Below are 27,191 nucleotides of genomic sequence, written 5' to 3'. Positions count from 1 at the left end.
CACACACACACACACACCAAACCCTGTGGTGAGATAGACACAGCATGTATACACACACACACACACACACACACACACACACACACACACACACACACACACACACACACACACACATTTATAAAGGATTGTTGTTTGATTACTATGAAAGCATCTCCGTAAGTCTTTGTATTCAAACAATAACCACAGCCTGTGATCAGCTTTCATGGCCATGCAGTGTGTGAGAAGAAACTGCCTGCAACGTCACTGGGAAAACTTTGAAAGTGTGAACTTCTGCCTGTGTACTGCCAGATGAGAAAGGCTGCCCGCCGGGCCAGGAGTTTGTGTTGTGTGCCAACGAGTGTCCTCAGCGCTGCTCAGACCTCCAGCAGGGCATCGAGTGCCAGGGCAACACTGAATGCCAACCTGGCTGTCGCTGCCCTAAAGGTACTGTGGCTACTATTCTTTTATTACAGATATGTGTGCGTGTGTGTGTGTGTGTGTGTGTGTGTGTGTGTGTGTGTGTGTGCATGTGCGTGTGCGTGTGGATGCGCATACAATTGAGTATTTGATCACATGAGTGCTGTTACCCCAAAGCCAGAGGTGGAAAGAGTACTGACAAATCCTACTCAAGTCAAAGTATTGTTACTTTAGTGAAAATTGACTAAAGTACAAGTAAAAGTACTAGTCCAGGAAATTACTCAAGTAAGCTGATAAAGAGGTCTGCACTTTTCTCACCGCGAGGTAGAGCTTCACAACCCGGTTGCTGGCTCTGCTCTGCTGTGTCGGTGTCGCCTGTCTCTGGCACTAAGTCACATAAAGCGGCTATCTTCTTCTCCTCTGATTGGTTGCGCTCATGAAAGGTCAGCGATAAGCAGGTCAGCGCTGAGATGTTTTGAACTTTGAGCGCAGCGCAAGATGGCAAAATGGAGCTGTGCGCCATGCCAAGGGTAACGTTGCCGCCTAGTTGAGAAGCGCCGCTCTCCATCATAAGAAAACAACGGCACAACAGGTGCAAAGTTGTTTCTTTTTTTATACAATATTTTTATACAATCAACAAAAATCAAATGCATTGATATTGGAAACAAAGGACATATATGTGGTGGCCTGCAAAAACCCTTCACATGGTGAAAATTTGACATTTTCATTTTTTGATTTTTCCATAAATTAGAAACTCTCCCCTGTACATCTATATAGCTTTTTGAATGACTCTCTCAGATCAAAAGTTATGAGTATTTTAATTGGTTATGTGTCGAAAAGTAAAATGGCTTTAAACATTCCACAACATATTTTCTACAGTGGCATTCCACCAAAACCATAAAAATAAATAGTTTCCTTTTGTTTTATGAAAATAATTATTAGTGATGTACTATGAAGATTAAAGTAACCAAATAACTCAAAATCACAAAATACCTCATTGTACAATTTAAAAGTAACGAAGTTGAATATTTATTACCGTATTTAAATTACTCAAGTAAGAGTAAAAGTAGAGCATTTAAAAAATACAGTAAAAGTACAGATCCTCAAAAAAACTACACAAGTACTTTTACTTTTACTTGAGTATTTTTACTTGAGCATTTTCCACCTCTGCTCAAAGCACTACTGCCGTTATTACTAGCCGGGCTGGATTTCCAAATATATCTCACTGTCAATATCACCATTGTCCTTTAACCAAAGACAATTGTGATCCTATTTCTGAGATGCCTTCGGGAAAGAAAGTACTGCCTGTTTTGACTTTACAATACCCCTTTCAGTTTGTAAAGCCTACTGTATTGTATTTGAACTGTGTGTAAGTTATTGTGTCTCTTTGGATAATGTCTTTGTTTTTTCCCGGGCCCTCTGAGCCTTCTTTTCAACATTGCTCTCCCCACGCTGCATTTTTTTTTTTTTTTTTAGAGAACAATATACAAACAAGACAAACAGGCTCAGACACAGGAAAGGAAAGGAAAAAAAAACAAACATACATCAACATTGCTACATGGCGCTATCAGCCGCATAATGTTATATGTGCTTATATATATATATTAAAAAAAAGTGCATGGGGTCCCGCGCAAAGGGTCCATGAGATACCAGCTGGGCGAGCCAACCGTCACTCCCTAACCTCAGTTACTGGTCATTCTTAACTCATTCACCGCCAATGACGTCTTTGACGTGTTATCAGCAATGGCCTTCCCCGCCAAGGACGTGTTTGACGTGTTTTTGTTTTTATTGGTGCAGCGCCTGCAGCAAACACTTGCCCAGCCTGTCACACAGACACAGGTCCCTGCCTTCAAAGGGTAGCCGACAGCACGCGATCAAACACATACCGCAGCTGTTGTTTTGAAATCTAGCAAGAGGAAAAGCAGAGAACGGGTAACGCTTCCTTGTGCAGACAGGAGAAACGCAATTGAAACGCCCTCGGCACGAGCTGGAGTCGCCTTCCTCTGTGCCAGCCAGGAGAAAACGGGAGAAAGTAATCAAGAGATGTGTTTGATCATCGGAGGAATGAGGAAATGATCGATCAGTTTGCGAGGGCGGTGAAGACGTGTTGAATAGCCGAGGGGAAAACGGGAACGATCAAATAGCAGAGTTGATAGGGAGACGGGTGTACCAGAACAAATCAAAAATAAACACAGGAACAGCTAGGCAGCAGCGGGCAGAAGGCACTCACAGCAGCCCGCTGTCCTTCTCAAGAGCTCTTCAGTTATGAAATCGCTGGGCTGCGTGCCCTCCAGTGTTGCTCCTGGCCAATCCCAGCGCCACAGGGCGTGGTTATTGCTTATCCTATGTTGGGTTAGAAATCTAAAAGGGGGATCGTGTGTGTGTGTGTGTGTGTGTGTGTGTGTGTGTGTGTGTGTCTGTCTGTCTGTCTGTCTGTCTGTCTGTCTGTCTGTCTGTCTGTCGGTGTGTCTGTCTGTCTGTCTGTCTGTCTGTCTGTCTGTCTGTCTGCACACTCACACCGAGTAAACTATTGTTGAATGTAAAAAAAAAGCACTTCATGTGTGTATATATATATATATATATATTTTTTTTTTTTGTCATTTGTGTCCTAACGAATAATATTTACATGTCTGATGTCAATACAGTTCAAAATAAAAGAATTGAGAGTGAGTTATGCCTGAGATTGTGCCCTTTTACAAAAATGCTTTTTTCTCCCTTTTCTCTTCCCAGACAGGCTTTTTTGATGAACATGGGGTGTATAAAAAGGGTTATAAGTAGAGTACAGAACATGCTAAAAGCTAACTTTCTTTTTGGGGGTGAAAGTAGAGACTTAGATCTTCATTTCGAGGTATTGGACATCACTGTAGTCCTAGTACAGAATTTACTGTGGGTCTTGAAAGATGACCAAACATTATGGAAATACTTGGCCTGTGCCAAAAATGCCAGTCAGATATTGGCAGTGAATGAGTTAACCTCGTCGAAGTAGGCCAAAAACGGGTCCCAGATAGTTGAGAACCTCCCAAGCGTGTTGGTTCTCAGGGACCTGAGTTTCTCCATCTGTACAACAGAGATCATGTCCATCAGCCACACCTGAAAAGAAGGTGAAGAGGAGGACTTCCATTCCTTCAGAATGAGTCTTTTGGCGACTGTTGTCCCCAATGTCAGAGATTGTTGCACAGCTGTAGGGAAGTTCAGTGAGGACTCCGAACAGCCGAAGATGGCGAGTTCTGCCTCCGGTTGTAGGGTTATTTTGTAGGCTTTAGAATACCAGTCAAATATTTTGGCCCAGAATCCTGTTAGTGAAGGGCAGAACCAGAAGGCATGAGATAATGTGCCCTCTGATACCTGACACCTGTCACACAGTGGCGAGACAGAAGGGAAGATCCTGTGCAGTTTATACTTGGAGTAGTGAAGACGGTGAGTGACTTTAAACTGGATCAGCTGGTGTCTGCTATTAACTGAGCAAAGTTGTACCACAGACAGACTCTTTCCCATATAATGTCAGATAAATCAATACCAAGTTCCCCTTGCCATGCTTCTCTAATCCTCTCAGTAGAGGCCATGCTGCAGTTGCCAAACAGACATACAAATCTAGAGATTAGGTGCTTGGAGTTAGAAGGGCTCAGCAATACATCGAAAAAAGCATGTTCATTTGGGAGCGCCTCGAAGGTGCGGATTTTGGATCTAACATAATTTCTGATTTGGAGGAATCTGAGCCAGTTCGTGCCAGGCAACTCAAACTTCCTCTTTAGTAGATCAAAGGATGCAAAATGACCATCTATGTACAGGTCTTTGATGGAAACCAGCCCCTTCTCACTCCAGGCGTGGTAGTTTTTGTCTGACCATGGAGCCAAAAAAGAGTGATTGAAACAAATCGGCGTGTGGACAGAAACGTCTGGTACACTCAAAACACTCCTAATTTGGTTTAAAAGGAGTTTTTCATGACAAACCTTAAATTCAAATTTTGTAAGGTCCCAGGTCTCTCTAACTTAGCAAATAGCATGGCTGGTAAGCAAGAGTTGACAATGGAGTTGGCCTCCATTTTCAGCCACAAGGGGGCCCCAGAAGTTAAGTTGCCCGGAATCCCTTGTCGCCAGTACATCAAAGCCCTAACATTGGCAGCCCAGTAGTAGTGCCTACATACTGTAAGGCCAGTCCTCCCTCAGAGTTGGGTTTTTGCAAGTGAATTTTCGAAATTCTGTGGTTCTTATAGTTCCAGACGTATGACAGAATTATGGAGTCCAGTTCCTTGAAAAAAGCTGATGTGAGAAAGACGGGAAGATTTTGACAAAGATAAAAGGAACCTAGGAAGAGAAAGCATCTTAACTGAGTTTATACGGCCAATCATGGAGAGGGGCAGGATTTTCCAGTTTTCTATACACTTTTTAAGTCTTGAAACAAAGTCTGCAAAGTTCAACTTGAATATTAGTTTAGGATCTCTGGGTATGGTCAAGCCGAGATACGTAAGGCGGTCCTTTGCCAATTTGAACGGGAGATTCTCCAGGAAACCAGGAGTGAAGACAAAAGAGAGAGGCATAAAGTCACTCTTTGTCCAGTTAATTGTGTATCCGGATAGCTTACCGAAGGAGGTGATTAATTCTAGGAGAGGGGGGATCGATTGTTCTGAGTTATGTAGGTATAATATTACGTCATCGGCGTACAAACTGATACGTGTCTCAATAGTCCATGGGCCAAGGCAAAAATCGGTACCACCTGAGGTGACCGCACGATTTTGTTATTTTTGTCTTCCTACATGTCTCTACTTTATATTTTGGTATGATAACCCTGCCGATTTGGTAGCTTAAGGATAGTTATCACTCTGTAAACAAACCTACCCCCATATAAATGACAAAACCCTGATTTCTGTGTATTAGTCCAGATGATTTGTGAAAATGATGTTCCCTTTTTCGTAAAAGCATGAAACTTGGTACGCTTATAGTTTGGGGCCCTGTACAGTTTCAGAAATTGAGCCATCGCAAAAATGCCTTGTGGCGGCCATTTTAATTCTGCCATAAGCAAATTATGTAGTTTGCATCATATCTCCTGAACCACACATGCTAACACTGAAAAGGAGATGTCTATCCCAAAGTTGTCATGGTCAAGGATTACAATGATACCATATAGAACATCATAAACTGTTAAAGTGACTAATCAATGGTGAATTTGATGACGACGTGAGAAGGAAATGACAGTATCTGATAACCGATGCTATAACTTCAAAGCCATGACCATTCTCTGGCTAAGATGTTTTGATGAGTGATTTGACTTATATAGACCTTTTGTTAAAATGGCGCCCAGGTCCCTCCTAAAGATCCTGGGATTTTCCTTGCCAGATGGCCAAATCCAAGATGACCACTGGCGCCATGTTAAAAAATTGACTTTTGACCCAGAGCACATAGAATAATGTATGAAGACACTTATCGGTGTAAGTCAACCACGAGGAATCCGATTCTGACATCAGTTTGACATTATGGCATAGTTTTGACCCAGAATTCCAAGATGGCTGCCATCCAGTATTGTGGAAATGTAACTTTTGAATGGGAAGGTATACTGTGCGTTTGGGGTTTACTACAAGGAAGGAGATTAACAATGGTGGATGTTTTGGGAGTCATTTCAGAATTATGTTCACTGAAAAGATGTTAATGTCAACACCCATTTTACCTTGGTACTGCTGTACCAACTACCCCCAGGATTTCTTGCATTAAAATATTTAATGAATGTATGACAAGATAACTAAAATAAGCTCTTTTTATTAGCTGTAGCTATAGATTCTGAATCATCAGATTCCGCTCATTATCTTTAGCCAAGTATGCTGTGTCATACCGGTCGATCACACAGATGATATGTCAACATCACCATGGCGGGCAAGGATGATGGATGACACCTTGTGGACATAGTCCGACCACTTGTATGCGGTGCCATCTTGTGTCTGCCGATCCAATTGCTGATGAAGTTGCCATCCTCTAGATCATGCCCATGTCAACGAGAGTGATGTAGGGTTCTTGCAGCCCTACAGATTGGAGATAGAGCTTCTAGATGCGCTTGCTCTTCTGCGTCTTCCTGTATGTGCTGTAGGAGTTGAATAAGGCCACATATTCATCAAAAAACACAATGTTCCAGCAACTCGTGGAGGTTTACAAGTTGACCACAACCAGGTCAATCACTGCCTTGGAGCGCTCCACTCCATCTCAGCAGCTCCTACCTTGAGTTCCTCCCCGGGTAGTCTCGCTTGCCAGACTCCCTCCCTACAATGGCAGAGTCTGGCTGCTAATACCTCCACCCTGGTATAGGGGAAAAAGGCTCCGTTCACCTTTACAACTATCCACCAAAACTATCAAGCAGGCCTGCTTTATTGCACAATCCAGATCCAACCGTTTTCAGCATGTAGCAACGAGCTAGCATTGTTGATGTTGTTGTTTCACAGTGGCACAGGCATTTGAGATAGACAGATTCGACACGGAGGGAGTGGAAACGAAATCCATAAATGGTCGCCACCAGTCAGTCAGAGTGGGTTGGAGCATGCATGCAGGGAGGAGGGTGGAAGATGATTGTGATGCTGCAGACGCAAAGTGCCGCTGTGTGTAAATTCAGCTGGAGCAGGACCCTGGCCATTCACACCAGACGCACTGCTTTGCTCGGCGCCGGTGACAACTTGTACTAACTTCCTATCTGGTTTCACACAATCACTCGCGGGTCTCACACAAAAATAGATCAGACGCCGAAACAATCTCTGCATGGGGCGAGCCGGCCACATCACGGCTGGTCTGACTGAACGGTCTAATGTGCTAACAAGTGCGCCAAAATGAAACTGGCTGCGCTTCCAGATGCTTCGTCACTTCAGCGTCTGGTGTGTTTGCACCTTTTCGCATCCATTTTGAGCCATGCCTGCATGCATGAGTTCAACTCCTTGCCGTTTGACCTGGCCTCCCCAACCCTCCGCACCCTACAGTCTGCCTGCCTCTGATGAACTCATTGCAGACTTAAAATCAGCCCATGCTGCAGGAGAGGAGAAGTTGACCAGATTCTTGCAAGTCCCTCTTACGCGCTAACAAAAAGCACCTCTTACGCGATAAATACTCTGCTGCGCTTGAGCGCACCATAATCTCTATGCTGTGCAGCGCAGCGCAGAGTAAAATTCCTTTTGGATATGTCATTACACACGGACGTGCCACGCCAGGACATCAAATTCTGCTGCTAAAATTGGATATTAGCAGATAATTCAGTGAGGCAATCAACTATAACTCTCTGAGAAACTTTTATCACATCGCAAAGAGGGAAATTAATTGAGAAAACTTGTTGGACAATGGACATAGGCTATTCACCTTCACCTATCCCATAGTCTCGCTGGCCAGCCTCGCCTCCCACGCAGGTCTGCATAGTGGGATTGCGATGGGCGGCGCTTAGCGGCAGTACCCTTGGAAAATAGTTTCCAACAATCCAACTTGCCCTTTTCAGCGTGTAGCAACAACAACCAAGTTTCATGCTTTTATGAAAAAGTGAACATGATTTTCACATATCATCTGGACTAATACACAGAAATCAGGGTTTTGTCATTTATATGGGAGAAGGTTATTTACAGAGTGATAACTATCAATAAGCTACCAGATTGGCAGGGTTATCATACCAAAATATAAACTAGAGACATGTAGGAAGACAAAAATACAAAAATTGCGCGGGCCCCTTAGGTAGTACCGATTTCACCATTGGCCCATGGACTAATTGCATTGTATCCTTCTCAAAACACTACTGAATTCACCAAAACACCACTGAATTCACCATTAACTATTCATGTGAACAGTTTATGATGTTGTATAGGGTGTCATTGTAATCCCTGACCATGAAAACATAGGGGTAGACATCACATTTTCTGCGTTATCATGTGTGGTTCAGGAGATATGATGAAATCAGGGTTTTGTCATTTTTTGGGGGTAGGTTTGTTTACAGAGTGATAACTATCCTTAAGCTACCAAATCGGCAGGGTTATCATACCAAAATATAAACTAGAGACATGTAGGAAGACAAAAATAACAAAATCGTGCGGTCACCTCAGGTGGTACCGATATGTCAAAATTTCAGCCTCGGCCCATGGACTACAATACCTCCGACCTTCAATCCTGCGATATTTGGGTGACCCCGTATTTTTAAGGCAAGGGGCTCGAGTGCGACGGCGAAGAGGGCCGGCGAGAGAGAGCAACCCTGCTGGACTGAGCGGAGTAACGGGAACCTGGTTGACTTATCACCATTGGTTATAACTGAACATGTCGGATTAGTATATGAGCTTTACCCAGGATATAAATGACTCGCCAAACCCGAATCTGTGCAGTGACTCAAACATATAGGGCCACTCAACCTGATCAAATGCCTTCTGTGCATCAAGTGATAAAATGGCTGCACTCCTGGTTTTACTCTGATCTGCATATATGGTGTTGAGGAGGCGTCTGACATTAAAGCTCCCAACGTTGCAGTTACCCCGATCTTTAGAATACTCAAACCCTTTTTGACCCTCGGCTAACAGAGCTGTACCACAGTAACTAAGAGAGAGCTGCGTATACAGCCCAGCAGTTTAACAGATTAAAAAGAACGTTGTCCTAAAACTGGGGACACACAAGGATTATCAGGCTAATTTACACCAGATTTGCCGATCATGACAATTGGAGTGGAAGCCTTTATCTGAGCCTTGGGTGGAGCCAATGTTCAGCAAAGATTATCTGGTAGTGTGAGGGGTTTACAGAGTCAATCTTAGCTCCCTGATCCACTTACAGACTGATCTAAGCTGCCTATCTGGATTCTGGACAGGTCCTCCAAGAGTGGAGATGCCCCATAGCCAATGAGATTGAGGAGTGAGGTGGAAATATTTGGTTAAAAAGTTATATTGACCTTTATTAGCATCACTAACATGACCTTTGTTCGACTGCGTGGCGACTCAAACTTCGAACACCATCGTAAAGTTTGCAGACGACACAGCGGTCGTGGGGCGGATCTCCAGGAGCGACGAGACAGCCTACAGAAAGGAGGTGGAGGCCCTGGAACAATGGTGCCAGGACTTGAGAGAGATTGAGATTAACTTAATTGTCACTTCATGGTACAAGTATCACGAGCGAAATTCTGCTTGGTTCGCTCTCAGAGTCGGAGAGCAAAACCGGGTCGCCATTGAACAGCGCCAGCAATTTGGATTGGACAAAGCATATAAATAACTCAGAATTCACATTATTACTAGTTAGAAAAAGTAATAAAGGCACACTTCAATATTATACAATACAGATACATTTGTTGTAAATGTACAGGGTTACCAGCAAAGACAACCCACACCACGACACCAGGGAGGCTGCCATTACAGCGCCGGTTTGGTTCATCGTGGGAGGGAAGGGGGGGTGGGGGAGGGGGGTGTTGCAAAGCGGGGGGAAGTTGCTGGAGGCGGGGGGTGGGGTTTAGGGGAGGGGGGGGCGGGAGGGGGGGGGGGGTTAGGGGGAGTGCGTGCGTGACCGTGTGTAGGCCTGTGAGTCCTTAGAGTCCATGGGTGTTTGTGTGTGTGTGTAGTCTGAGCCTCCTTCGGCTGAACACAGCGTTGCTGTGGAGATGGCCTCGTCAATTCAGACCAGAGTTCAGGCGTCAGATGTCGGGGCGGGGGGGTGACGTTGGAGACGCAGATTGCACTCAGGGCTTCAGGAGAGTTTTGCTGCTAGTGTCCTTGACAGCTTAGCAGGTGGCCAGATTAAATCCGTTTGTTTTGGTTTTCCCCGGTGGGTGTAGGATCAACAACATTCCTCACACGAGTCAGTCCTGATCCTCGGTTTTAAAACACTTCGGCGCAGCGGCAGTGATATCTCCAAGAAGTAATCCATTTTTACGATTCAGATCAGAAATCGCAATAGTCCAAGTACTCGCTGCCCCGCTCATCTCGTTTATCGTGACGTGCAGCCTAGGGTCAATGACTGCTGTCTTCCCGTATCCCGCGGCGGTCCCGTCTGGGCAGAGGGGGGGGTTCACACAATGATTTTGTCGAATTCGTTGAGAGACCAGCCATATAATCCATATTTGTAGTTTCGAAGAGACAAATGCAAGATTGGCTCCAGGTAGCAGAAGCAGAGGGATGAGGGGGAGAGGGAAAGGGAGGGAGGGCTGGAGAGAGAGGAAATGCAACCGCCTCCGTTGAAAGCTTGTCCAAAGTACAACCACCTCTCTCTGAACGTCTCCAAGACAAAGGAGATCATTGTAGACTACAGAAGGGGGGGGGGGGGCGCACACCCCCCAATCACCATCAACGGCACAGTGGTGGAAAGGTTGGACAGCTTCAAGTACCTGGGAGTCAATATCCACCAGGACCTGACATGGGCCAACCACACCGCCACTGTTGTCAAAAAGGCCCAACAGCGACTACACGGACTCAGGCGCCTGAAGAAATTCGGGCTAAGGCCAAAAATCCTCAGGGACTTCTACAGAGGCACCATTGAAAGCCTGCTGACTGGCTGCTTCACCACCTGGTATGGGAACTGCACCACCATGGACCGCAGGGCGCTAAGAAGGGTGAGGCGTGCGGCCCAGCACGTAACAGGATGTGAGCTGCCAGAACTGCAAGATCTGTACAACCAGCGGTGCCTCAGGAGGTCCCTGAAGATCATCAAAGACACAAACCACCCCCACAACAGTCTGTTCTCCCTGCTACCCTCAGGGAGGAGATACAGGGTCCCAAGAGCACGCACAAATCACTTGAGGGACAGTTTCTTCTCACAGGCCACGAGACTCCTTAACATATACAAATAGTGCAGTAGCCGTACTGTACCGCACTGCAGCTGCTACCATCACGTATGACTAATGTTCAATAGGATGTTTAATTAGGTATATGCTATTTGCACCTAACAGAATGTTATTATGTTTAATTATGTTTAAAGTATGTTCATGCCATTTGCACATATGGGCAGTGAATACGCCACTGTCTGTGGCGTGTCTTACTGCTTTATTGCTTGTTGCCTCTTGTTTTTATTTATTTATCTTTTATTTTTTGCACTATGTTGTAACGGAGCCTACAACACAAGAATTTCACACGTGATACTTGTACTACGGAGTGACAATAAAAATCTTGAATCTTGAATCTTGAATCTTGAATCTTGAATCTTGTTCTAATAAAGCCTATTTGAAAGTGCACGGTCTCTCCAGCCAGGGCTTCGTCCACATTCATGAATTTATGTTTTTTCTTTGTTTTATTCAGTGGGCATTACAATGTACAGTATCCTTGCCTAATTCCCTGGTTGGTCTGAGCATAAACAAATTATGTATTTTAAAAGCCTTCTGCTAACATTCAGTCTACAGAGTATTTGTAACATCGAAACGGCTTATTAGTTGACATTCAACAATTCAACTGTTTAACTTAACAGATGTTCAACAGATTATCTATAGAGTATATCTGACAATTCATGAATATTACACTAGGTGCAGGTGTGTAGAACAGGAAGCAAACAGAATGTCATTGAATCTCAATTAATAAGCTGTTAAAACTGTTACAAAGAAATGTTACAAATACTCTGTAGACTCTCTGTAGGTGGACTGTCCAAATACTGTAAAGTGTTACCAGGCTTCTAGTGTGTCCCCAGCCTTCCACCTACTAACTGGTGTGTCTGTGTGTGTGTGTGTGTGTGTGTGTGTGTGTGTGTGTGTGTGTGTGTGTGTGTGTGTGTGTGTGTGTGTGTGTGTGCGTGCGCGCGCGCGTGCGTCTGCGTGCGTGTGCGTGTGTGTGTGTGTGTGTGTGCGTGCGTGCATGCGTGCGTGCAGGCCAGTTGCAGCAGGACGGGGCGTGTGTGCAGCTGTGGCAGTGTGACTGTGTGGACTCATTGGGACAGAGTTGGGCGGCAGGCAGCTGGCATCAGGTGGACTGTAACAACTGTAGCTGCTCTGACGGACAGCTCCTCTGCACCAATCACAGCTGCCAGGCCGCTTGCAGTTGGAGCTCCTGGTCCAATTGGGCGTCATGCAGCACTTCCTGTGGGCAGGGCCAGAGAACCAGATACAGGTGAGAGAGGGGCCTGCCAAAAAACTACAATACATTTAAGGCCAATATTAATACAGTACTTTGTTTTCTTCTTCTCAGTCTCTCTACTATCCCTTCCATCCTTTTGTAGAACTTGCAGCTGTACGTTCGTTCTTTGCACTCTTGGTAAATCAGGAACAGTCTTTTGGGATAAAGTAGGGGAGAGCTGGGATGAACGGGGCGTTTTTTTCTATTTTCCTCTCTGCACAGAGAGGAACCAGACTTCAGTAACCAGACTTCATTGTGAACAAGATACACTTGTCCTCTCCCAATAGCAACCGCGTTTTTCTATTTTGGTGAAACGAGTCGGGCGCAATCAGGAAGTAAACTGATCTTGCGCGGATCTCCTCACAGCCCTGTCTGTTGGGGTGAACGCTGCAGACGCGAGGGATGAACGGGGTGGGTTGTTAAATCGTCCCTAAACCGATACATACATCATTTTTCTTGCATCTAACGCTCATTGATGCTTCAGTTGAGTTCTCCGAGCAAAATGACGATGCTTAGTGTCAAATCAATTTATCATCAATGTTGAAAATGTCCGAAATTAGTCCAATGCTTCAAACTATTTTGAGCATAATCACGTAGGTTGCACATCACGTCCTATCCACCTCCAAATCATGCGTGTCATCACTCGAGGTAAGTTGGTTCATTATCCTATCACTCTAACCCTGGACATTTCCAGCAAACAACAGCAAAATAAATAAATCTTTACTAACAGAACGACAAACAACCACCATGCCCCGTTCATCCCTCGACCGTCTCCCTCAATGTTTTGCTACCTAGCACCAAGGAGAAGACTGCATTTGAAATGAAACCTTCACTGTTAGTTAGCCTACAGATAGGTCTACGAGATGATATACATTTACAATCGCCAACAAATAAACATAGCCGTACAAACGGAAAAAACTCCCATTTTGTATTTTTTACTTACCAAGTGAAGAAACATCCTTTTGGCTATATCTCCGGTAAAACTGGTCAGAAATGAAAACTTTTTTCACGACGAGTTTTTTTTTGGGGACATCCGCGTTATGACGTCACCGGAAATTCCGCACTACGTAACGCGATAAAAGGTCCATGCTGCAACTACCCCTCTGCCCCGTTCGTACCGGCTCTCCCCTATTGTCATCAAAAACATTGGTTCTAAACACCCATATTGCAGATCTGTGTGTTTCAGAGGGGAATTTGTCTCAAGCAGTGGTCAGCCTTAAAACAAGATTTGCTTTTCTAATATGCATACAGGAGGTAATGAACCACCACCAATATGCAGCTTTTGGGACCAAAATTACCACCATTCATTTATACCTGTAAAATTGGACCCAGATATCATCATCTAGTTTCAACATTGTTTGCAATTACTGATATCGAAAGTTGAGATGAAAGCCACAATTAAATAGTGAAGGCCAGTGGTGACAGTGAAACTCCAGGGCAGCTGGTGTTGCTGCATTTCTAAAGCCAGGATATAAATAAGAATAGAACATGTATTATGGAGTGCTGAAGATAATACAAGACGTAATGACCAGGGTTCCCAGAGGTCGCTGGAATCCTTAAACGTTTGTGAATTAGAGGGGGGGGGGGGGGGGGATCAAGGCCTTGAAAGTTTTGGAAAATAGATATAGATATATTTTGGGCTAGAATAGAAATTGAAGTTCTTAATTATTTTTAACTTAACGTTAGTATGTTCTTCTGTCTGCATGTAGTCTGTCATCATTGTAACACAGCACAGTTGAGAAGTGTTCACACATTCAAGCCTCTCTCTCATTTAATTATCTGTGAGCTTCTAAACCCTGCTAGTTCTCATTGTAAAAATGATCAGTGTTGTAACAGTAATTAACCTTGATCCGTGTCTCAAACTATGCAGTGTTGGTTGGGTCCTTGAATTTGAGGGAATTTGGTCTGGAAAGACTTTGAAAAGTCCTTGAATTTGATGTTCAAGAAGTTGTGAAAACCCTGAATGACAACCAAAGAACACATTGAGATAAATACATCTAAATATAAGATCAAGACACAACTGTTGAAAAGTGAAAACCTCCAGCCAAAAGCTCAATGTGACTTTAAATATGAATGGAACATGTGTGGCTGTTGTGTGCCAGGTCCCTGATCCCAGAGACTGCAGGAGCAGACTGCCAGTTTGAGGAAGTCCAGCATAAACCATGTGACCCAGGACCCTGCCCACCTCTCTGTCTCCATGATGACCAGGAGCTCAGCGTGGGAGACACCTGGCTGCAGGGAGAGTGTAAACAATGGTGAGATGGACCTCTGGGGTGTTTTTTAGTGACTTTCTTGTCAATACATTTGTATGTATAGCTTTACTCTTGTGGTTTTATATTTGATTATGTTTCTTTTTGGGTATGTCCTTTGGGTTGTATTTTGGTGTAGGAGTCACCTGTTGACAGGTGTTGAAAATTAGCGTTCCACTATAAACACTTAACACTGTGTATCTGGTTGTTGTTCATACATGTATGTTACATCTCCAATGCTCTGTGATGTCCATATCAAATAAACTTAACCTTAACCTTAACCATAAGCATAACCACACACACACTCTCTCTCACTCACTCACTCTCACACACACACACACACACACACACACACACACACACACACACACACACACACACACACACACACACACACACACACACACACACACACACACACACACACACACACACACACCCTAGCCTGGGTAAACCCAGCCTTCAACGTGACGTCACAGGCTATGCCTGTAGCATAAGTGACTGATAGCACATAGAGGTCACGTGGAGGCTGGGTCTACCCAGGCTACACACACACACACACACACACACACACACACACACACACACACACACACACACACACACACACACACACACACACACACACATACACACTCACACACACACACACACACACACACACACACACACACACACACACACACACACACACACACACACACACCCTAGCCTGGGTAAACCCAGCCTTCAACGTGACGTCACAGGCTATGCCTGTAGCATAAGTGACTGATAGCACATAGAGGTCACGTGGAGGCTGGGTCTACCCAGGCTACACACACACACACACACACACACACACACACACACACACACACACACACACACTCACACACACACACACACACACACACACACACACACACACACACACACACACTAGCCTGGGTAAACCCAGCCTTCAACGTGACGTCACAGGCTATGCCTGTAGCGTAAGTGACTGATAGCACATAGAGGTCACGTGGAGGCTGGGTCTACCCAGGCTACACACACACACACACACACACACACACACACACACACACACACACACACACACACACACACACACACACACACACACACACACACACACACACACACACACACTCCTCTCTGCTGTTTGACTGAATTTAGCTCTAGTCTGCCAGGGGGCCCATACGGAAGAGGCATATATACACATATATGTAGTAAACATACATGTAGTATATGTTCATATAAGTATTCGACATATATCCACATATATATCCAGGATATATGTGCATATATGTGCATATGTATCACAATATATGAACATGTATGGAATTGGAACGTTTCATATATGGTCCATATATGTTAGTCCTATATAATTATATATGTGCATACATGTATAGATTGTATATGAACACATATGGTAATTAATTATATGTACATTTGTATGCATTGACACTATACGGACATATATGCTTAATACATATAAAACTATATATGAATAATAACTATACATACATATATGTTTTATTTTATATGAACATATATGACTATTACCTGTGTATAACTGTATGTATTTACCTGTATTCGACATATATCCACCTATATATCCAGGATATGCGTGCATATATGTGCATATATATCACAATATATGAACATGTATGGAATTGGAACGTTTCATATATGGTCCATATATGTTTGTCCTTTATAATTATATATGTGCATACATGTATAGATTGTATATGGACACATATGGCAATTAATTATATGTACATTTGTATGCATTGACAGTATACGGGCATATATGGTTAATACATATATAACTATATATGAATAATAACTATACATACATATGTTTTATTTTATATGAACATATAATACTATTACCTGTGTATAACTGTATGTATTTATCTGTATTCGACATATATCCACCTATATATCCAGGATAGATGTGCATATATGTGCATATATATCACAATATATGAACATGTATGGAATTGGAACGTTTCATATGGTCCGTATATGTTTGTCCTATATAATTATATATGTGCATACATGTATAGATTGTATATGGACACATATGGCAATTAATTATATGTACATTTGTATGCATTGACACTATACGGGCATATATGGTTAATACATATAAAACTATATATGAATAATAACTATACATACATATATGTTTTATTTTATATGAACATATATGGCTATTACCTGTGTATAACTGTATGTATTTATCTCTATTCGACATATATCCACCTATATATCCAGGATATATGTGCATATATATCACAATATATGAACATGTATGGAATCAAAACACATATCTCTTAATTAAAAGAGATGTAATTTTCCAAATTATTTTTGATTGAACAACATCTCAGAAGTGAAACCCACCATGAAAATGGTTAGTTTTGTGCAAGACTTCCAGCACTACTGGATATTTTCAAGGTTTGTCCAGTGTGCATGAGATTGAAAAATAAAGGTTTTTTGACAGTGGAGTCATTAAAATGCCCCACAGTCTATATTATGGTTTTAGTGTAAACATTATATATTATATATGATTTAGAAGCTCATCGTAAAGCTGATTCCAAATATATAATTTAAAAGCTTCATAAATTAAATCCTGTGGAGTTATTAACCATATTAGATCCCTAATCTCTGCCCCAAATGCATCATGGGACTTCCATGCAAATTCTGGAGAAATGTTCACGCCCCCTCCAACCAGTCTCTCTGCTGCACCCTGGATTACTTACATGAACATAGATGATCACATGTATGAGAATACTCATATATGTGAATTGCTTATATGAGCATACCTGCTGACATATGTCAGTAAAGTCATGTTAATTGCTGATATACACATATATGTAGACATATGTAAGTAAAGTCTTCTATGTTAATTGCTGATATACACATATATGTAGACATATGTAAGTTTAACCCTATATGTTCAATGCGTACACAAACATATATGATTACATGTATGAGAATATCCGCATATGTTAACTGATTATATGAGCATATATGTTGACATACATAATAGTAATCATATATGTTTAATGCTTATACGAACACATATTTTGATATGGAAGAGAATAACATATATGTGTGTTGCTTGTATTTGCATATATGCGGAAATATGTAGAAATATTCTTATATGTTAATTGCTTATATGTACATATATCTAAACATATGCGAGAATAACCCTGTATGTCCATTACTTGTATGAACATATATGATCACATGTATGAGAATACTCATATGTTAATTGCTTATATGAGCAAACATGCTTGCATATGTAAGTAAATTATTATATGTTAATTGCTGATATGCACATATATGTAGACATATGTAAGTTTAACCCTATATGTTCAATGCTTACACAAACATATATGATTACATGTATGCGAACATCCGCATATGTTAATTGATTATATGAGCATATATGTTGACATACGTAATAATAATCATATATGTTTAATGCTTAAATGCACACATATTTTGATATGCAAGAGAATAACATATATGTGTGTTGCTTGTATTTGCATATACGCAGAAATATGTAGAAACATTCGTATATGTTAATTGCTTATATGTACATATATCTAAACATAATAGAATAACCTTGTATGTCCATTACTTGCATGAACATATATGATCACAAGTATGACAATACTCATATATGTTAATTGCTTATATGAGCATACATGCTTACATATGTAAGTAAATTCTTATATGGTAATTGCTGATATGCACATATATGTAGACATATGTAAGTTTAACCCTATATGTTCAATGCTTACACAAACATATATGATTACATGTATGCGAACATCCGCATATGTTAATTGATTATATGAGCATATATGTTGACATACGTAATAATAATCATATATGTTTAATGCTTATATGCACACATATTTTGATATGCAAGAGAATAACATATATGTGTGTTGCTTGCATTTGCATATATGCGGAAATATGTAGAAATATTCTTATATGTTAATTGCTTATATGTACATATATCTAAACATATGCAATAATAACCCTGTATGTCCATTACTTGCATGCACATATATGATCACATGTATGAGAATACTCATATATGTTAATTGCTTATATGAGCATACATGCTTACATATGTAAGTAAATTCTGATATGTTAATTGCTGATATGCACATATGTGTAGACATATGTAAGTTTAACCCTATATGTTCAATGCTTACACAAACATATATGATTACATGTATGCGAACATCCGCATATGTTAATTGATTATATGAGCATATATGTTGACATACGTAATAATAATCATATATGTGTAATGCTTATATGCACACATATTTTGATATGCAAGAGAATAACATATATGTGTGTTGCTTGTATTTGCATATATGCGGAAATATGTAGAAATATTCTTATATGTTAATTGCTTATATGTACATATATCTAAACATATGCAAGAATAACCCTATATGTCCATTACTTACATGAGCATATATGATCACATGTATGGGAGTACTCATATATGTTAATTGCTTATATGAGCATACATGCTTACATATGTAAGTAAATTCTTATATGGTAATTGCTGATATGCACATATATGTAGGCATATGTAAGTTTAACCCTATATGTTCAATGCTTACACAAACATATATGATTACATGTATGCGAACATCCGCATATGTGAATTGATTATATGAGCATATATGTTGACATACGTAATAATAATCATATATGTTTAATGCTCATATGCACACATATTTTGATATGCAAGAGAATAACATATATGTGTGTTGCTTGCATTTGCATATATGCGGAAATATGTAGAAATATTCTTATATGTTAATTGCTTATATGTACATATATCTAAACATATGCAAGAATAACCCTGTATGTCCATTACTTGCATTAACATATATGATCACATGTATGAGAATACTCATATATGTTAATTGCTTATATGAGCATACATGCTTACATATGTAAGTAAATTCTTATATGTTAATTGCTGATATGCACATATGTGTAGACATATGTAAGTTTAACCCTATATGTTCAATGCTTACACAAACATATATGATTACATGTATGCCAACATCCGCATATGTTAATTGATTATATGAGCATATATGTTGACATACGTAATAATAATCATATATGTTTAATGCTCATATGCACACATATATTGATATGCAAGAGAATAACATATATGTGTGTTGCTTGTATTTGCATATATGCGGAAATATGTAGAAATATTCTTATATGTTAATTGCTTATATGTACATATATCTAAACATATGCTAGAATAATCCTATATGTCCATTACTTACATGAGCATATATGATCACATGTATGGGAGTACTCATATATGTTAATTGCCTATATGATCATATATGTCAATTTATATTTGGATCACATGTATGATCCTCACATATATATGCATATATCTTAGGTGGGTTTGTATGCAAAGTGCATACATGTACATGTATGTGACATATATGTGGGCCTTGTGTCGGATGTATGTCCATATATGTGTATATATGCCTCTTCCGTATGGGGGCATCTGGGTAGTGCAGAGGTAAAAGCACTCGCCTACGACCGCGGGGACCCGGGTTCAATGCGTGGCAGCAGTACCTTGCTACTGACTTGGTCAGACGTTCCGACAGCCACATTTTGGCCGTGTCTGCAGATGGGAAGCCATGAGGTATGAGTCCTGGTCGCTGCACTATAGCGCCTCCTCTGGTCAGTCAGATAGGGAATTGAAGAGGGCGGGCTTTGAAAAATAATTTAAGAGATCCCTTCGCATACCCATGTTGGCCGCTCCTAATTCACAGAACTAAAACCCTTGTCAGTTGATAGCAGAGTCAGGCATTTGAAGCTGGGTGTTACCCACAGAATAATGTTTGGCTCCGTTCCCTAGTACTTAAAATTTCAAATATTTTAAACTCGTCAGTGATACTCATGGTTACTCGACTAGTGTAACAGATTTTGTCCCCCTGTAGGTTTAAGTGTGCATCAGGCAAAACCACATTTTGTACTCAGCAGAATCTATAGCCATCCTGTATTAAAGAAATTGTCACTGCTAACCATAAAAGAGCAGTGAAGGGATGGCTGCTGTAACCTGACTCCGCCAGATGGGGCGGTATTGAGTTCACATTTGGCAGCGTCAATTTATGGCTGCTGAGCTGCTGACAGTCAATCATTAAGTAATGCGTTTTATTTATTTATGTAAGTTACTTAAATACCGTATATGCCATATACTATATGGTGTATGTTGATGTTGTGTGTGTCTTGAATGGCTCGTGCTGTGCCTGTGCCCACCCTTGCTATTGCCTTTAGTAACGAGGACCACAATGGAAATAAGTCTCCTTGACTTTATTGTGTGTGAAAATTCCTTGACAATTTTATACATGTGTATGGTTGTGGTCTAAGGGTTTCTAATCATTGTGTATTTTAATATTGTGTCAAATAAAGTTCATTCATTCATTCATCCAGATTTGTGGTTCAAATGTTCTGTTGTTTTGCCTCCTAGTACATGCACACCAGAGGGAGATTATTGCCAAGACATTGACTGCCAAGGTGGGTAGCTGCATTTATTTAATGGAAAAAAAGTGCATAGATACATTCTGTAGACACCCTTGGATTAATTTAGTTCCCTTAAAAAAAGTACAGAGAATATATCCATGTGATCTGTGTCCCTCCTACATACATGTTGTCTGATATGTTTTTATTTGGGCGTCCTTGATATGACAAAAGTTGTCATAACCCAATGACCAAATCCTATGTATTGTTGCCAGTGGATGGTGATTGGACCCCATGGTCGGTGTGGTCTGACTGTCCGGTGACCTGTGGACGGGGAACACAGGTTCGAACCCGAGCTTGTGTCAACCCCCCACCGCGTAACAACGGCTCTTATTGCAGCGGGCCGGAGAAGGAAGCCCAGGACTGTCACACTGCTCCATGTCTGGGTTTGTATAGGCTCAGGAATGGAGGCTAGAGTTGTTTTCTTTATTTGAGAATGAGCAATTTAATCAGACAAAATAGTATTGGCTCGGCTCTGCATATAATATAATTACCTACAGTATAGAAGGTATAAATATCTGTGCCTTGGAAACATTGAACAACAGGCCTATGGTAACAATGTTTTGTCCAAACAGGATATGTAGCTGACAAACTCTTGATTTGCACTTTTCCATTTGGGACCAAGACACACTTCTCTGGCTACGTTGTCCAAATACATTCTTAAGACAACAGCGCCCTTTCCATCAACTCGTATCTGGATTGTGTCCAGAAATTATTATATTTTTACATGTGACATTAAAATGCATTTCCAGTACACACTGAAATTAGATTTCTCTAGCCACAGCCAAAACACAGATGGCTGCCCACATCACTTCCACATATAATAGTTCTGCCCTTTGAAATTGACAGTAAACAACTAATCTCACATGTTCCCCACCCATGAATATCTGAGTTTGATTTGCGTGCACTTGTGGTATGTATCTCCACATGCTAACGTTTATTTCCATGATGAAGTTGCTGAACAGCTGTTTTGGGTGATTGAATCTTCAAGGCATCTTTGGTTAATTTTCACATGGATTTCTTCTTCATCCAAATACCATCTGATCACCTGGACACAGGTTACAGTAGATATAAAGGGGGGCCAAGGTCAATCCAAAGCCAAGCTCATGTACTTATGATCTTTAGTTACCCAGCACTGTAAAGACAAAAGGCTTCTGAACTTACACTCTCCTGCTCTTTCCATCTCCAGATGACCTTTGCCCCTGGTCGCCATGGTCACCATGCTCGCGTAGCTGTGGCGCCGGGTCGGTGTTGCGGCGCAGGGTGTGTGTGTGTGAGGAGGGAGGCGACGCAGTCTGTCCTGCTGACATCCAGGCTGAGAGGAATGGAGAGGAGACCCAGCTCTGTTACAAACAGCCCTGTCCAGGTACAGTACCATGCAGTCAAACTCCCAGTGTCTCCCAAATGTTACTGTTGGCCAGCTGGCAGATTAGAGTTAAACAGAGTCAAACAGCAGAGAGGTGTGTGTGTGTGTGTGTGTGTGTGTGTGTGTGTGTGTGTGTGTGTGTGTGTGTGTGTGTGTGTGTGTGTGTGTGTGTGTGTGTGTGTGTGTGTGTGTGTGTGTGTGTGTGTGTGTGTGTGTGTGTGTGTGTGTGTGTGTGTGTGTGTGTGTGTGTGTGTGTGTGTGTGTGTGTGTGTGTGTGTGTGTGTGTGTGTGCGTGCGTGCGTGCGTGCGTGCGTGCGTGCGTGCGCGCGCGCGCGCGCGCGCGCGTGCGTGTGCCCAGTACAATAAAACCACTTTCTGTTGATCATTGTGAGGTTTCTGTTTGTGATATGTCTGATATTATGATGGATTACCACAAGTACAGTATGTCTGTGTATGAGAAACCTCATTATTAGATTCGATTAGATTGGAGTAGATTATTTGTATTATCCCTGTCTGTAAATTGGGTCATTGCAGCAGCAAAGAATTGGATACAGGTAATAATAGAACAAATGGAAAGTCTTAACGGTCATGCAACAAATAATTACACAATAGTGAGTGTCACACAGCACAATGATTGTATTAAACTGTCACCATTAGTCAAGCGGCACATTAACAATGATATAATTGTTAGGAAGTGAGATCATAAGTCCCTAGTTAAACTTGTCCATTTGATTAATTGATTGATTATTTAGTATTATTGGACTGCATCACTATGGTTGCTAACTGAAACTGTGAATTTGATGTTGCTTGCTGTTGTTGTTTGCTTTGCCAATAAGTACTACTTTTGTATTTGTTGCCATAAAGCACCTTTGAATTGAAAATGGAAAAAGAACACTATACAAACAACAAATATATCCCAGTGAAATACCCCTAAGCTACATTTACTGACCCTAAAGTGTGCTATACATAAAGGTCCAGTCTTATTCATAGGATTCCTTTATGACTATGCATAAGTTCCCCCTCTTTAGGACCAAGTGTGGAATCAGATTTGTTTTCCGAGACCAGCTCTAGAGTCTTAGTTCCTTGATTCTTCTTGAATCACAGATAATGTGATTAAAGTGTTTCTTTAAACCTCCTTGGGCTAGGTTGAGTTTACTACGGTACATGATCATTCAGTGTTTTTTCAACCTGCTTGGACTAGGTTGAGTTTACTACATGACCATTCAGTGTACCGGGTCTCCTGGTTTGTGTGCAGGCTGTCCCATGTCTGAGTGGAGTATTTGGTCCCAGTGCTCCTGTGTGTCTCAGAGGCAGCAGCGCTACCGGGTGGCTCTTTCCCCTGCCACCAGGGGGCAACAGTGCACTCCTGTGGAAACACAGAGCCGAGGCTGCAGCCTCGGTCACTGTGATGGTGAGTGGCTACTACAGTATGTGCACGTGGGTATGGTTGTGGGTGTGGGTGTCGGTGTCGGTGTCGGTGTCGGTGTCGGTGTCTTGGTGCATATAAACAAGCTTGTAAGACAGGTCTGGTAAAACATATGGATTCGGCATCTTTTTACTACTTGAGGTGCACTTTAATTATTTTTGCCAGGCCCTTTAAAGGGATACGCCAACTTTTTGGGAGTTTCGCCCATTTGCCATATCACCCATACTGTACATAACAAGATACACAATACCTTTACCGTCACTCTCCGTGCAGTATACAGTACAGTGAGCTAACAGTCGTCCAGTTAGTTAGTATTGGACGAAACCGTGCAGCTGTTCAAAGTCACCAAAAACACACATTTCTAACAGCGCCAAAAAGCTCTATGTAGCTTCTATGATGAAATAATAATCCACAGTTGTGTGAAAAATTCATAGTTTCGTAGTAAATCCCCACACTTACTCACAGTTACTTCCTTGTTTGCCTGTACACAGCGCTTCCGCTATATGCCTGGCGGCCATGTTTAGAAAGTAGTTCCGGCTATCTGTTTACATAAAAAAAAGAGCGTTTCTCTGCATTTTGGATTAATATTTCATGTATCTTGGTTATGTATGGGTGATATGGCAAATGGGTATAACTCCCAAAAAGTTGGCGTATCCCTTTAACAATGTCAGAAGTGGACAAATAATTTGCAAGATGAGGGGAATCAATAGCTCCCCCCAATAGCTTCCTCCCCCTGTCAATATTCAGTCATAAATCAAAAGTGTCAAACTGTGTATGTATTTTGTTACATCGTGCAGCTTTTACTACTTAATGGTATTTTTCTCCTGTTTATAGACTGTGAAGCCCCATTCCTGTACTCAGAGTGCGGTGCTCCCTGTGAGAAGCAGTGTGCCCTGCAGGGCCATAGAGATCTGTGTTTAGGTGTCAGGGAGTGCACACCTGGCTGCTACTGCCCACAGGTAAACACATCAACACTGCTTCATCATTACTACGGTAGTCTGCATTATTTATTCCAGAGACCTTGCCTTCTTTCACTCTCAGAAAAAGTGGACGGTATGGATTCATATGGATCTCTCTAATAATGTGAAAGCTATTCTGGTCATGACATTTGAAGCTCAGGCATCGACTCTCATGTCATACAGTAAAGATTATTTTTTTTTTACCTCAAATCTTTTCCACCCAGTTTTAACAATGAAAGGAAGCTGTGAGAAAGTTCTCAGTCTCTAGTTGAGCGACATGGATAGAGACTGAGAACTGAGTCTACAGAAAAGCATTGAAATACAGTATGCTACATGGTGGATGTCATCAATATACCACTGTGATATCAATTGTGATGTCAAATTTGCGCTGGCTCAGTTTGGGAGCTTTCAGATTTGATCTATTGCAAAAACCTGAAAAATCCATTCTGACAGGTGATACCTACCGAAGTCAGCGGGGAGGGGAGATAATGAAATATGTAAAAGAAAGCGGCTCACCATTATGCCAATGTTAGTTATTATCATAATTCATTTGTATCAAATGCATTTCCCTCTGATGGAAGGTCATTTCAAATAAGAGAATCGGACCCTGTTGCAGATGCATTACATTGTCTTGATTATGCATGCATAAAATGTTGTTTTCGTTTTCTCTCATAATGAAAATGTTTCATCACTGAATCAATGTTGTGATGGACATTTAAGTCCCTAATGTTTCACCGATATGTTTAATGCATGAAGTCTTTGGGTACATAGTGCGCATAGTTTGTGGTAACATAAATGCATTACAGATTAACCGAAAGGGGCGAATTTATCTTGCTAGACACTTAAACATCTTCAAAAGTATGCCCATCGGTTGTGAGAGGGGAGACTTCAGATACTTGGAGCACACGGATATAAGGCAACAAACTACAGTATGACAAGACCAACATTTCGACGCCAGGTGCATCTTCATCAGAGAGATGATGACCAAATTTTCTTTTTTGGCTGGACTATTCCTTTAAGTTTGTCTGTTTTTTTCTTTTGTCTCGATTCCAAAATTAACTCTTAGCTTTTGATTATGCATCTTTTTGGCCTCCATGTTAAACTATGCTGAAAAAAAGCAGACTAACTAGCTCTGCACCAGCACTGACCTTGTTTTGACTGTGTTTTCCCTGCTAGGGTCTGTTGCAGCAGAACGGTAGCTGTGTTCCTCCCGAACAGTGCGGTTGTGTCCATCTGCAGCACCAAGTTTCAGGACAACCACCCACACCTGTCACTGTCCCTCAGGGGGATACAGTCACCATAGGCTGCACTACCTGGTTAGACCCTGTCTGCAATAGTATCTACATAATGGAGCCATCGTAGAGGGCCTACAGTAATTGTAAAAAAAAAAAAAAAAAAAAGTTTGCCTTTCAATCATTCGAAGACAGAAAAATGGTCTGGGAACCAGTTGTCAATAGTGAATGAATAAATTGTGACTTTGTTTTACTGTCTGAAATATATAATGATATAATGATAATAATTATTTACAGTGCCCACTGCTGTATTAATGCAGGATAAAGAGGCAACTTCTGTGACGACTGTATGTATTATCTATCCCATGGCTGACCAATTTGGGGCCCGCGGGCCCACGCTCAGTTTGTTTTGGCCCTCCATGGTTTTGAAAGAAAAGAAAAATCACAGACAATATTACTATCTTTCAGAGTGGGCTCACTTTTAAAGCTAGTTTGATGATCCATTTATGAATCTAGAAAACCGATTTTAGATTTAGAATGTAAATTGTCTTTAAAATAATATAATTTAATGTAATTTCACATAACATTAACATTTATTTTTGGCCCACAGCCATCCATCCAGATTAATTTTGGCCCTTCATAGGAAAGAATTTTGGCACCTCTGATCTATTCTAACACCTGTCCCTTTCTTTATCTACCTGCACTAACATTTCAATCTTTCTCTGTTGTCTCTGTCTTTACCTGTCAACTCTATGGTGGTATATGCTGTCTGTTTTACACTTGAATCAGCCAGTCTAACAGAATAGGGTGTTGTAGTTATTATCCTCTTGTTGTCTGCTCTGTCCTCTAGCCTCTGCCATGATGGGACTTTGCAGTGTGACATGAGAGAGTGTGAAGGTAGGAAAGCAGATAAGTAATACACAAGAGTAATGAAAAGAGCACTTGCTTGAATAATCTTCAGCGACTAA

At 41.4% G+C, this 27,191-nt stretch overlaps 1 protein-coding gene across 1 annotated transcript in view; it reads left to right on the top strand.

The window, feature by feature from the left end:
* sspo (SCO-spondin) overlaps positions 1-27,191 on the top strand; it is a gene marked incomplete at both ends in the record, with an annotated part of 269,200 nt that overhangs the window by 166,463 nt on the left and 75,546 nt on the right. The window contains 10 exons of the mRNA XM_083632012.1: positions 292-426; positions 12,166-12,403; positions 14,512-14,664; positions 21,191-21,237; positions 21,456-21,626; positions 22,430-22,606; positions 23,862-24,017; positions 24,867-24,991; positions 26,168-26,307; positions 27,074-27,120. Of these exons, the coding sequence (XP_083488138.1) occupies positions 292-426; positions 12,166-12,403; positions 14,512-14,664; positions 21,191-21,237; positions 21,456-21,626; positions 22,430-22,606; positions 23,862-24,017; positions 24,867-24,991; positions 26,168-26,307; positions 27,074-27,120 (1,389 nt within the window). The remainder of the gene's footprint in view (positions 1-291; positions 427-12,165; positions 12,404-14,511; positions 14,665-21,190; positions 21,238-21,455; positions 21,627-22,429; positions 22,607-23,861; positions 24,018-24,866; positions 24,992-26,167; positions 26,308-27,073; positions 27,121-27,191) is intronic.

Source organism: Poromitra crassiceps (genome assembly GCF_964638095.1).
Source record: "Poromitra crassiceps genome assembly, chromosome: 2".
Taxonomy (NCBI): Eukaryota; Metazoa; Chordata; class Actinopteri; order Beryciformes; family Melamphaidae; genus Poromitra; species Poromitra crassiceps.
The sequence above is the reverse complement of the archived record's forward strand: the minus strand, read 5'-3'. Positions and strand labels throughout refer to the sequence as shown.